The 13,103-nt window shown below is 40.6% G+C and overlaps 2 protein-coding genes and 1 non-coding gene across 3 annotated transcripts; 2 read left to right on the top strand and 1 right to left on the bottom strand.

The window, feature by feature from the left end:
* Positions 1-2,553: 2,553 nt before the first annotated feature.
* Positions 2,554-2,660, top strand: LOC133792839 (small nucleolar RNA R71). Its single transcript, XR_009874310.1, has one exon. It is a non-coding gene; the product is annotated as a small nucleolar RNA R71 (small nucleolar RNA).
* Positions 2,661-11,383: 8,723 nt separating this feature from the next.
* LOC133790148 (trans-resveratrol di-O-methyltransferase-like) lies at positions 11,384-12,358 on the top strand. Its single transcript, XM_062227687.1, has one exon. The coding sequence runs from the start codon at positions 11,453-11,455 to the stop codon at positions 12,182-12,184; it is 732 nt and encodes a 243-aa protein (XP_062083671.1). The 5' UTR covers positions 11,384-11,452; the 3' UTR covers positions 12,185-12,358.
* On the bottom strand, positions 12,242-12,808 carry LOC133792606 (trans-resveratrol di-O-methyltransferase-like). Its single transcript, XM_062230514.1, has one exon. It carries the CDS (start codon positions 12,806-12,808, stop codon positions 12,242-12,244), a length of 567 nt encoding a protein of 188 aa, XP_062086498.1.
* Positions 12,809-13,103: the final 295 nt, after the last annotated feature.

Here is a 13,103-nt window from a genome sequence, read left to right as displayed (position 1 = left end):
CTCCAAGAGATCAATCCAAACTAATCCAAGTAGTAGGGACACTCTCGAGGCCTAAAACTAGGTTCCCGGGGTCAAAACGAGCAAACGGGGCGAAAACTGGGCAAGGGCTGCGGCCCTAGCACCTTGGGCCACAGCCCCCAGAGTTCCCTAAGGCAAGGGCCGCGGCGCCCAGAAGGCACAAAAAGCCCCACCTGCTTCTTCAAAGCAGGGCCGCGACACCCCAAGAATAGGGTCGCGGCCCTCAACTCTGGGCCATTCCCAAACATGTTTTTAACACTCCAAAGCCTCCAAAATCATATCTAAACATTCTACAATCATCAAAACAAGATTCCCAAGCTTTCCAATGCATCAAAGCCCTCAAAACCCAAGGTTCAAACGAATCGAAAACTCAACAATTCACAATGTCCAATTCAAAGCTTAGAAACTCTAAAAACTCAAAACTTCCAGAATTTCACCTTGATCTCAAATATTCCCAATTTATCATCAAATAAACATTCCTATTATACCAAAATTGACCCCGTTATGAAAAAACCGCTAATCCACTAAAAATGACCGTCTCATGCCGAATAGCTCGAATATATCTCCATAATAATGGAATCTCATTCACAAACCACATCATGCACCCAAATACACAAATTTACCCTCAATGGGCCAAATGATCAGAACATCATAATATTTCAAATGTGGACCCACACGCATGCATATGACATCATATTATAATATAATTCATATAAACATGCATATATTCATTTAATGGCGTAATTAAACAATTACGGCCCTCTTGGTGAACTAAACCACCACTAAACCACATCGAAGAATTTAGGGCATTACAAATATAATCAAGCTCTGTTAGCTAAACAAGAATGGCGTATACTAATGAACCCATCATCTCTTATTGCACAATTTTGAAAGGCATATATTTTCAGAATACAAGCTTCATGGAATCTAAAGTTGGAAATTATCCATCTATGATTTGGCATAGTATTCTATGGGGAAGAGAATTACTTGTCAAAGGCTTACAAAGAAGAATAAGGGATGGAAAAAACACTAAGGCTTTTAACGATCATTGGATCCCAAGACCACCCTTTTTTCTACCAACTTCTATAGGAATAATTGAGGATATGATGGTTTCCCAGCTCATGGAGTCCTTAGAGAAATGGAATAAAGGTCTTATTCAATAATGTTTTAATACCCCGAATTTACAGATTATCTTATCCATCCTCATTACTCCATTTGAACATGCAGATTCGTGGCTATGACACTATACAAATCATGGACGCTATTATGTTAAGAGTTGATACAACCTAGCTATGCAAAATGATAGGTATTGTAACGCCCTATTTCCCTAGAGCCTTTACTAAGTGAGTTTAAAACATGCCATTAATTCGATAATCGAGGTTTTAGGTTAAAAGTGTGACTAAACTGAGATAAAAACCCGTTATAAGTCATTAAATATAAAACATTTAGTTATTCATTAAAATCTTAGAAAATATTACAGTAGGATCCCAAAATTCTGTTTAGAAAATATATTATAGATCAAAATGTACACGTGGTAGACTTAGGCGACAAAACAACTATTATAGTACATTTCATTTTCCCAAAATAACGCTAGCTAAGACAGCCAGGTAGGCTGAACATGTAGCCATCGCTCCACACTCTCCGTACTCATGGTTGGTCGACCTTTCCCTTGCCTTTACCTGCACCATAGAGCACCGGTGAGCCGAAGCCCAACAAGAAAACTCAACACAAAATAATTAACATATACATATCTATCAATAGCATATATCAAAACAACCAACAAGCTAAACACATAGCGGCCATGCCGTCCCAGGCGCTTTACCAGGCTTTGGGTTCGCGGTCTTCACTAAGAGGATGAATCCAGCATCCTAGGAGGGTCTTGCCCTAACGGCTTGCACTCTGCATGCCCAATGTCGTTCCTGGCCCTTTGCCGTACTCGGATTTGCACTCTGCATGGTCAACGCCATTCCCGGCCCCTTGCCGTACTCGGCCTTCGCCGTTCATTAACAAATATGCACTACATAACATAATATCAACAAATATTTAAACATATAATAAACATAAACAATAGGGCTATGCCCTGCAATTCAATCACATAGGGCCATGCCCTACAATACAAACAATAGGGCCACGCCCTGCTCTACGGGTACAACAATTTTCTTACATGTGTCCCAAGCTTCCTAAGCACCGCAATCCCGAGCATAATCCTCTAACCCGAGTGTACCACAGACTTCACAAAGGTTTTGAACTTGGATAGCTTGAGATGGGAGTGTATTCTTTTGTAATTGCTTCGTCAAATCTGCTACTTGAGCTGTAAGCATGGTTATAGCATCCAATTCCATCATTCCAGCCACCTTCTTTGGCTGTCCCCTTTCAGTTGGCCATTGATAATTATTCATCGCCATCTCCTCTAATAGCTCATATGCCTCATTAGCACTTTTACTCATAAAGGCACCTCCCGCTGCAGCATCTATAATTGTTCTTGTCGTCCCATTCAACCCATTATAAAAATTATGCACCAACATCCACTTTTCTATTCCATGGTGTGGACACTTCCTTAACAACTCCTTAAAGTGCTCCCAAGAATCATACAGTGACTCTCCATCCAACTGATAAAAATTATTAATCTCACCCCTTAACTTTGCAGCCTTTGCTGGAGGAAAGAACTTGGCAAGGAATTTCTGAGCTAACTCCTCCCATGTAGTGATCGAATTCGCTTGTAAGGATATCAGCCAACTTTTCGCCCTATCCCTCAGTGAAAATGGGAATAACCTCAGTCTTATAGCATCATCACTCACCCCATTCATCTTGAACGTTGCACATAACTCCAGAAAATTAGCTATGTGTAAATTAGGGTCCTCTGTCGGCATACCTCCAAAATGAACAGTTGTTTGAACCATCTGAAGGATGGTTGGCTTAATCTCAAAGTTGTTGGCAGCAATGGTTGGAGGTCTAATGCATCTCTTAATGTTCGTGCTCCTTGCTCCCTTGGAACCTCAGCAGCCCCTTGACCATTATTAGCACCATTTCCCAAATTGTCAGCCATGGTGAATTCCAATTTCCTTTTTATTTTCCGGTTCTGTCTGCACGTTCTTTCAATTTCCCGGTCTATTGGTATAATATGTTTTTGTCTATTGCTTCGCATATACCAACAAGTCCTGAAACACAAGAGAACCTTGATCCAAATAAATGTTAAAAAAAAATGAAAAAAAAACAAATCAAATTAGAACAAAAATTAACTTATTGATATTAATAAAAAAGTCCCTGGCAACAACGCTAAAAAGTAACACGCAAGTATACGCAGTCTAATCAAGTAATATATGATAAGTAAAGTGTCGATCCCACGAAGACTGCTATTAACTACCAATAATTAACCTCTAATTCTAATTGATTTAATTAATAATTTCAGATTTATAAATAAAATAAATATTACTAAAAATTAAGAAAACTATTAAGCACTTAAAGAAACGCAGAGATGAAATTTGATTTAATTCAATAGATGTAAAAGTTAGGGCTTTAGTTTCATCAACCATCCACTTATGATTTCTAACCAATTCTCAATATTTCTTAATTCTATTGTGGTAGAAGATTACAATTATATATTATAGTCTTGTTAGGATCTATAATTCTCTACAATATACTATTTCCTACATCTCTGTGGTAAATCAATATATTGCAGGCTTTAAACACATAATCCCTAAACTACACAATTTATAGAAGTACTTTCGTCTAATATAAAGTTGTGATTATTTACCTATAGCATAATTATCCTTCTCTTTTCAGAGTAGAGGTTAAAATCAGATAAACATGTAAATGATGATTAAACATTCACAAGCATTAAGCATAAGATAAATAATCCACAACAGAAGAAAGAAATTCAGGAAAATTTCATTAAGAAATCAAAAGTTTCAAGAAGAATCCACTAATACCCTAATAACAAGATTAGTTCACAGTAGACATAATGGAATCAATCAAACTAAATATAAACATAAACTCCAGAATAGAGAATACATAAGAAATTAAACTCTAGGTCTTCAATGTTCTCCTCTGTCTTTAATGACTTTTCTACACCTCTAATAATGAATAGAATACCCTAATTAACTCTTAAAATGTATTTAAAAAGAAGCCTAAAATATCTAACAATTCTGCCCCTTTTGCAGGCCACATACAGGCACACGCGCCGCGGCCCTAGGATTCAAGCACCGCGGCGCGCCTCTTTGTAATTGTGCAGCCTCCTCTCTGTTTTCAGCGAGCGCCGCGGTGCTTCCCATATGCGTTGCGACCCTTAAAAACTTCAGAAAATTAGCCTTCTCTGCTTTTTCCTTGCGCCGCAGCTCTTCATTCAAGCGCCGCGACCCCTCTAATTTTTCCAAAAACTTGTTTTCGAACTCCAAAATGAACAATTATCTCCGCAAATGAGTCTTCAACTTTCTTCTTGTCAACTTTTAGCATAAATTTCCCAATTTAAGCTGATTTTCCAGCCATTTCCCAAACTTCACGTTTTCTTCTCCTATTTCCTGCAAACATACCAAAACAAGCATAATACCGTATAACACTCCACCAAAATGACTCAAACTTACCCTAAACACATGTTAAAAACTATGCTAAAAATAGACTCATCAGTAGTCGTTGTGAAAAGGACAGAATTTTGTTGCATCTCTCTTGGAGATATCTTTTCTTATAGGTGCGGGTCGTTTGTAGGGCACGCTTGAGCTAGTCGCCTGGTAAACCTCGGCTCAGCTTTCAACAAGAGCAGTGTAGTTGGTGAATCTCGGTTCATACCGATTACCTTTGGGGCGCTTACTCTCGGAGGTCGAGGGTTCGTTGTTCGTCCACTTTCCAACATTCTTACCATTGCCATTCCCGTTGCCTTTGCCGTTGCCATTGGGCTTCGACCCGTTGGCGGCTTTGGCGGGTTCTTCCTTGGGCCCCTTGTCTTTTGCTGGCGATTTCCCTTCGTTGGCAATCGCGTCCTCGAGCTTGATGTACCGATCAGCTCGATCTAAGAACTCCTAGGTACTTTTAACCCCATGCTTTCTGAGGCTACTCTAGAGGGGTGAATGGCGTCTAACCCCAGCAGTTAGGGCCATCATCTTACCTTCATCGCCCACGGTCTTGGCTCTAGCTGCAACGCGCATGAAGCGTTGAACATATTCCTTCAAGGGCTCCCCCTATTTATGGCGTATCTCGACCAGTTGGTTCACCTCAGTGGGGTGCACATGACCCGCATAGAACTGTCCGTAAAACTCCTTCACGAACATCTCCCAGGATACTATACTCCATTGTTGGGAAGATCCTGCAGCGAGTGTCTTCAGAGACTTTCTGAATGTCCATTTGTATCTCAAACTTGTTGACATGAGATACCGGGTCTCCATACCCGTCGAAGTTTGGAAGTGTTGGAATTTTGAACTTACTGGGGGTTTCGGCCACAGTAATCCACTGTACGAAGGGGGTGCCTCTTCTCCGATCGTACTCAATATGGGACGTTCCCCCCCCCCCCCCCCCCCCGACCAGCTGCTGTACAGCCTGGTTCAGGGCATCGATTTGAGCCTGAACAACTTCTGAGATTGCTGGGGCCTCTGGTGCCGGGGGAATGTACTCATCGTGCCTTTCTCGGTGGTCGTTAAGTACATCCCTCAAATCATCCTCTCTTTACTGCTGCTCGCTGGCTCCGAGCCAACTAAAGACGTTATTCTGCCTGGGCTGCCCCCCGGCGTTATGACCTACAGGTCGGTCTTCTCTAGGTGGGGGGCTCCTGCCTCCACCTCTCTCTTCATTCCTCCGACCTGCATTTCCTCTGCCAGAGTCTGCTTCATTGTAGCCGTGGCCATCTCTGAATTACAGCTGGATATGGTGCGACCGACTATTCCCTCTATTGCCTCCTTGGGCTGGCAATTCACGAGCGTTAGGGGGAGGCCTGAGCTGGTCGGTGGGTCCCCGTGCATTGTTATGATGTGGGGGGCCCCCTGATCGCAGAGCCTGTCTCTGAGTTCCTCTTGTTGGCAGAATGACGCTGCCCCTTGCTCGGTGGATGCGGCTCTTGATCCCCTGGGCGTCTAGGACTGCGGGGCTGTTACCCGGCCCTATTCTGCCTCAGGCGCGGGGGATTGCCTCGACCAGCTTGAGATGGAGGCTTCTGCTCAGGATCCCTAGGTGAGACATCATCCTGAGGCATAGGTGGATGCTCCGGCCTCTGAGGGCTTATTGGCTGGAGCGGAGGACTAGGATTGGGACCCCTTTGAGGTGGCCCGTTTGGTGGCTGATCTGGCTGGGAGGCTGGCGCAGCCTGATTCCTAGCCAGCTGGATGGCTGCTTCAAGGGCGGCCATGGCATCCCTCTGCCGTCGATCCATCTCAGCCTGCCTCTCACTCAGCTCCTGACGCTGGCGTTCTATCTCCCTTTGCTGTGACGCCATTATCTCGGCAACATTCTCTTGATTGGCCCTCAGATTGGCCAACTCATCCTGCAGCACCCTCAGTGTTTCCTTCAGGGTCTCAGAATCTAACTCTTCCTCATCAAACTCCAAATGCAATTCGTCTTTAGCCACATTTGGGGGAGGAGGCTGGGAAGATGCAGCAGCGGCAGCCTGTCCGGTCTTCTTGGTAAGTTTTGCCATCTGATTTTTTTTTTACAAGCTCTCAATGAAAGCACCAGAATGTTGACCCTCGTTTTTTCCAATGACATGGAGTCAAATAAACGACAGGAAAATAATACGATACTTGAGAATACAATCTAATGGAGAGTAAAGAACACCAGGAATTATAGTGGTTCGGCCCCAGTCATTGGTAATGACCTACATCCACTTGATGCTATTATTAATGTTGAGCTTCAAAGGTGTGATCAAAGAACTAAGGTTCCTGAGTTTCACAGACCTTAGAAGGAGAAACAAAACAGATGATGGATAATAGCAATACAATTTGAAAAAAGACCAAAAGATCCAGAGATCCTCCCCCCCCCCCCCCCCCCCCCCCCTTTGAGCTATTTCTTGTATATTTATAGGCTCAATTAGGGTTACATGAGTCAATTAATCATATCTTTCCTTAATAAATATATATTCAGGTTATAATGCAGAGATATTCTCGGATATCATTACAACTATACAAATTTATACATAAATAAACGGAGTATACGACCAGGCTGGTCGTATATAAAACTTGAACTCCGCATATGGAAGTATCTCTGGTCGATAGGCGAGTTCTTGCCACGTCATCCACAACCGTTTTTTGGATAAACAATTGTAATGACCCAAATTTTCTAATAAGGTTTAGGACCTTGATTAGGAGACCGGAAGGGCCATAATTGATTTATTATATTATTAAATGATTATATGCATGTTTATGTGAATTATATTATTATATGATGATAAATGCATGCATATGGGTCCACATTTTGTTATAAGGGCATTTTGGTAATTTGGCCCGTTGAGGGCGTAATTGTGTATTTTCATGCATACGGGTGAGTTAAAAATAATACCACATTATATGTGGATTTGTTCGAGCCATTCGGCATGAGATGATCATGGAATGCACGTTTTCGGTTTGGTCATAACGGGGTTAGTTTCGAGGCTCGGGGTGAGTCTCGGGGTAATTTGGTGATTAGAACGTTGCCAGAAATTAAAGGGTAATGAGATATGAATTATTAGCATTTGCGAATATTGAGAATGACGAGAATTGGAGGGTATTAATTATAATTAACGAGATAGGCGGGAAATGACGGCTTTACCCTTGGAAGTCTTTAGAGGGATTTAATTGACCTAGGGGTATTATGGTCATTTGACCAAGGGATTATATCACACTAGAAGGTTGTGGAATTGTAAAAATAGAGCATCATCATCATCCTCATCTCTCTCTCCCGTACCTATACTTCTCTCCTTCTTACTTTCAATTTTTGAGAGCCAATTTGAAGAAACAAGTTAGGAAATCAAGGTTTGAGGCTTAGAACTTTGATTCTTCCATTGAAGAGGATCTAAATCCCACTTGAGGTAAGATTTTATCAATTCTGTTTTTCCTTATGGTTTTTCAGTTGAGGATTTTGAGGTGTTAAGTTGTGAGAATTAATGAAAGTTTTTGAGTAAGATTGATTGGGTTTTGATGAGGTTGTGATATGTATGAAGTTTAGGGGTTGAGTGGCATGTTTCGGTGATGTTTGGGGCTGGTTTGAAGGGTTGTTTTTTAAGAGAAGTCGCAAGGAAGGAAGCCAGAGAGATTATGGTCTGTGATTGGCGCAGCAGCGCTAGGTAGGGCAGAGAGCTGGGCCTCTCTGACTTGAAATAGCACCTCAGTGCCATTTAATAGGGCTGCAGCGCTGGTCCATTTTCCAGCAAGCCTATTTTAGGGCTCGGGATGACTTTTAAGGCTCGGGGATGGGTTCTTTTACCCCATTTGAGTAGATTGTGAGTCCCGAGAGTGTGGGATTGGTCTTGGGAGTGAGGTTTTAGATTATAAACCTTTTTATGATTTATTTTATTGATGGGATTCCAATTGGTTATGACTAGGTGACCTCTAAGGAACTAAAAAGTTGATCGTTCTCAAGGGTCGTTCTTTTACTAATTTTTGCTCTAACCAGAGGTAAGAAAACCGCACCCTGTGTATATGACATGCATGGTTATTCTTGATGCATGTTTGATGTTTAAATGTGATGCATGTGATGCATGAGAAACATGTGAATAGGGCATGCCATGAATATTGAATATGAGATTGTTCAGAGCTTGAGTCTCTGTGTTTATGCATGATCTTAATTATGCTAGAAATTGTTAAGTAAGCATGCTGAATGCCTTATATTCGGATATTTGACATATGATATATGTTTGGTAGCATTTCTTACTTGTGTATGGCACTGACTAGTTAGGGTCGGCACTGGTTGCGTATCACTGACCTAAGAGACAAAAACAGCATAAGTGTCATGAACGCAGGGCTGACAAAAGATTAGATCTAATCGATATCACCGTTTGTACGCCCTAATTATCCACGGGCTATTAGTGAGCTGAGAGATGGCATAATTATATCAGCCACGTGGATGTCACGTACCCGGAGCTGCTGTTACCAGGTCCTACCTCTTTAGCTCGAGGTAACCAAAGGCTTACTAAGATTACTAAGGGGTCGGGTCAGAAGTATGGACACCACAGGCCAAGAATACATCAATCTCAAGGTATGAGCTTGAGTTGGCACCTCTGACCTCTTATAAAGTTAACCACGCAATGTAAACGTGCATATATCAGACATCACGTGTCTGATATATCCCTGAATTCTCGGACACGCAGCATAAACGTGCGTGTTCAAGCACCCACGACTGGGTTAGGCCGTGCGGTCCATTATCCCCCTTACCTATTGATTAGACACACTTCATTTGTCAGGTTTTAGGAATTAATCATGAATGTCACAGAAGTGACATGATGGGTAAGAAGGTCACGGGATGACCCCCCTTGCCAACCCCCAGGTGCCCTCTCCCTATAAATATGGAGACCCTGGGAGTTGCAAAGGGTTGGATTCTATTGTGTAAAGAAATACCCCGTAAAGAATATCAGAGAGATAGCAATAATATTGGCTGGTGGACTAGAAGGATTTTAACCTTTGAACCACCTAAAAAAGTATTCGTGTCACCATTTTATTTTAAGATCATTCATCTATTACAGTTCATTACTTAGCACTAATCCCACTCTTTATTATGTTAATTATCTATTGGCGAAGAACCGTGTCAACACCCTTGAATGACTCTAAGAGCATTAATGCTGGACCAACCCAAAGGTCGATGAAAATTATAAGCGCTTGACTAGTCTAGGACTAGTTACTCAAAGCTAGGGCCAAAGGCCTAGGTGACTATTTGTCACATGGCTAGGGAGCGGAATCCCATGGTTGTGACTCTATAGTCATGCAGTAGGTTATCTTGGTGACTAGTTCATCAAACACGTACCTTGTTTAAGTTAGTGAAATGATCACTTATCTACAAAGCCCCGGTGACCCTATCGTCACATGGCTAATGGGAACGGAACCCACCTTAGTGACGGTTACAACTGTCACTCTTCTATTTGGGGCTAAAGCCCTGGATGATTATTATGATCATCAGTTGATGTTTTATATTCATCATTACGTGAACTTATTTGCCTGCTTGAATAGGGCTATAATTGCTAGGCATGCGCCTTATGATTTGATGACATGTTATTACTGTTCATTAGCATATTAATTTTTCTTGCTGGGCTTCGGCTCACAGGTGCTATGTGGTGCAATTAAAGGCAAAAGAAAGTTGGACCATCCTTGAGTTGGAGAGCTTAGGTGACGATGTGTATATATGCAGCTGCTCGACCGCCATGGTCGAGGTTTGAAAGAGGAACTAGGGTTAAACCCTGTTTTGCCGTTTAGATCGGCTGGTTGTAAATATTTTCTTGTAATAGACCTTTAAATTATATTTTTGGGATCTCAATGTATACATTAAACGTTCTAATGAAACGTTATATCTTAACCGAAATTTTAAATCCCTAAACTGCTAATCATACTTAGTTATACGATTTTGGCCAAATGACTCAGTTAGCGAGTTTAGCACTGTTTATAATGCGCACCGTAATGATTCCTGGAGTTTAGGGCATTACATATATATTTCATTTAAACACTCTTGCATGTAAGAGAATCTATTACTCTAAAAATTTAAATAAATAAGAATATATTGTACTCATTATTGTTATGTATTACTATTAGGTCATTGACACGGAATTGTTCAGGATACTAAGAGAAAAATGGGGAAAAGAGTATAGAACCTGTTGTAAACTTATTAGGTATAAAAAATGCCAATTTGAGGGAAGAGATGTTGAAAAATATCATTATTGTGAATTGTGCTGCAACTACTGATTTCTACGAGATAATCATTATTATTTATGTTGTGCCTAGCAACGTACCCAATAGTTAATGATATTAAGAATATATAAATAGGGGAATTCTCTTTTAGTGCATTTTGTAGATTACCCTATATTATAATATCCAAGCTTAGGGCCTTATATATATATATATATATATATATATATAGAAAGAACATATAATAAATAACTAATACAATGGTCTTTAAATCTTGAGTGATTCGCTGTTCCATATGATTGTTTATAATTTGGTTTAGCATTATTGATTAAACAACATTATTGGTGTTAAACGTGATCTTAGATGTATTGATCATATAATTCATATCTTAGCTTAATTATTTTTGCGATTATTAATTTGTATGTAGTAGGTAATGCATTATTGATATTTGGATGTAAATATATATATGTTGCTGTCTCTTAATTAATTAATAATTATGCAATTTTTTTTTTACATATATATATATATATATATATACCGGAAGAAATCACATATATACACATTTTCATTTGCAGTTTTCTTCGTCCCTTATCTATATAACTCAGGTTTAAAAAAGCTACCTGTGATATATATCTGTGAAATATAATACCATTATGGGTTCTCAAGGAATTAACAGCAGTGAGTTATCCCAAGGTCAAGCCCATTTGTACAAGCATATGCTATCCTACGCAACTTCCATGTCTCTAAAATGTGCAATTCAGCTAGGCATACCAGACATAATCCACAACAATGGCCAAGGCCAAGGCCAACCCATTACTCTCCCTGAGTTGGTCTCTGCCCTTCAACTTGCTCCAGCTCAAACTGGTTTCCTCTACCGTCTGATGCGCCTATTAGTACACTCTGACTTGTTCACAGCAAAGAAAGTTATTAGCCAAAATGAAGAAGAAGTAGATGCATATGGTCTCACACCTTCATCTAGATTACTTCTCACTAATAATGGTAATAAAGAGGTCCCAAGCTTGTGCCCCTATGTTCTTGCCGTGCTTGATCCTTCTACTGTAACTTCATTCCATTTCCTTGGAAGTTGGTTCCAGCAGAAAGATGCAACTCCAAGTCCAGCAATGCCATTTCAGTTAGCTCATGATGGCATGAGCTTTTATGATTATTGGGGAAACATTACTGAATACGGTGACCTTTTGAATGATGCAATGGCCAGTGATTCAGGAATGTTGAAGGCTGTTATCAAAGATTTCAAGCCTGTTTTTGAGGGACTAACTTCATTGGTCGATGTGGGCGGCAATACAGGAGCCGTCTGTAAGATTCTCATTGATGCATTTCCACACCTGAAATGCTCAGTGCTTGAACTATCACATGTGGTTGCTTAAACATGTCACATGTGCTTCAAGCACATGTCACCCTCAATAAACTTCAAGCACATGTGCTCAGTGGATATTGGCTAGCGGTGTGGGTGAGGTGGAGATTATTGTAGATGGTGGGGCTGAGGTTAGACGAGGAGGTGTGTGGATTGGAGGAGGAGGAACAAGGGAAACAGGCGGGGAGGTGTGTGGACTTGGAGTTGCATCTTTCTGCTGGAACCAACTTCCAAGGAAATGGAATGAAGTTACAGTAGAAGGATCAAGCACGGCAAGAACATAGGGGCACAAGCTTGGGACCTCTTTATCACCATTATTAGTGAGAAGTAATCTAGATGAAGGTGTGAGACCATATGCATCTACTTCTTCTTCATTTTGGCTGAAGTCAGAGTGTACTAATAGGCGCATCAGACGGTAGAGGAAACCAGTTTGAGCTGGAGCAAGTTGAAGGGCAGAGACCAACTCAGGGAGAGTAATGGGTTGGCCTTGGCCTTGGCCATTGTTGTGGATTATGTCTGGTTTGCCTAGCTGAATTGCACATTTTAGAGACATGGAAGTTGCGTAGGATAGCATATGCTTGTACAAATGGGCTTGACCTTTGGATAACTCACTGCTGTTAATTCCTTGAGAACCCATAATGGTATTATATTTCAAAGATATATATCACAGGTAGCTTTTTTAAACCCGAGTTATATAGATAAGGGACGAAGGAAACTTCAAATGGAAATGTTTATATATATATATATAGCTGTTATACATATGATTTCTTCCATATATATGTATATAAGCATAATTATTAATTGATTAAGGGACAGCAACATATATATTTATTTACATCCAAATATCAATAATGCATTACCTACTAAATACAAATAATCGTATAAATAATTAAGTTAATAATAATGTCTTTTTTTCAAGTCTTTCTTAGGGA

The sequence above is a fragment of the Humulus lupulus genome, chromosome 7, assembly GCF_963169125.1.
Source record: "Humulus lupulus chromosome 7, drHumLupu1.1, whole genome shotgun sequence".
Classification (NCBI taxonomy): domain Eukaryota; kingdom Viridiplantae; phylum Streptophyta; class Magnoliopsida; order Rosales; family Cannabaceae; genus Humulus; species Humulus lupulus.
The sequence above is the reverse complement of the archived record's forward strand: the minus strand, read 5'-3'. Positions and strand labels throughout refer to the sequence as shown.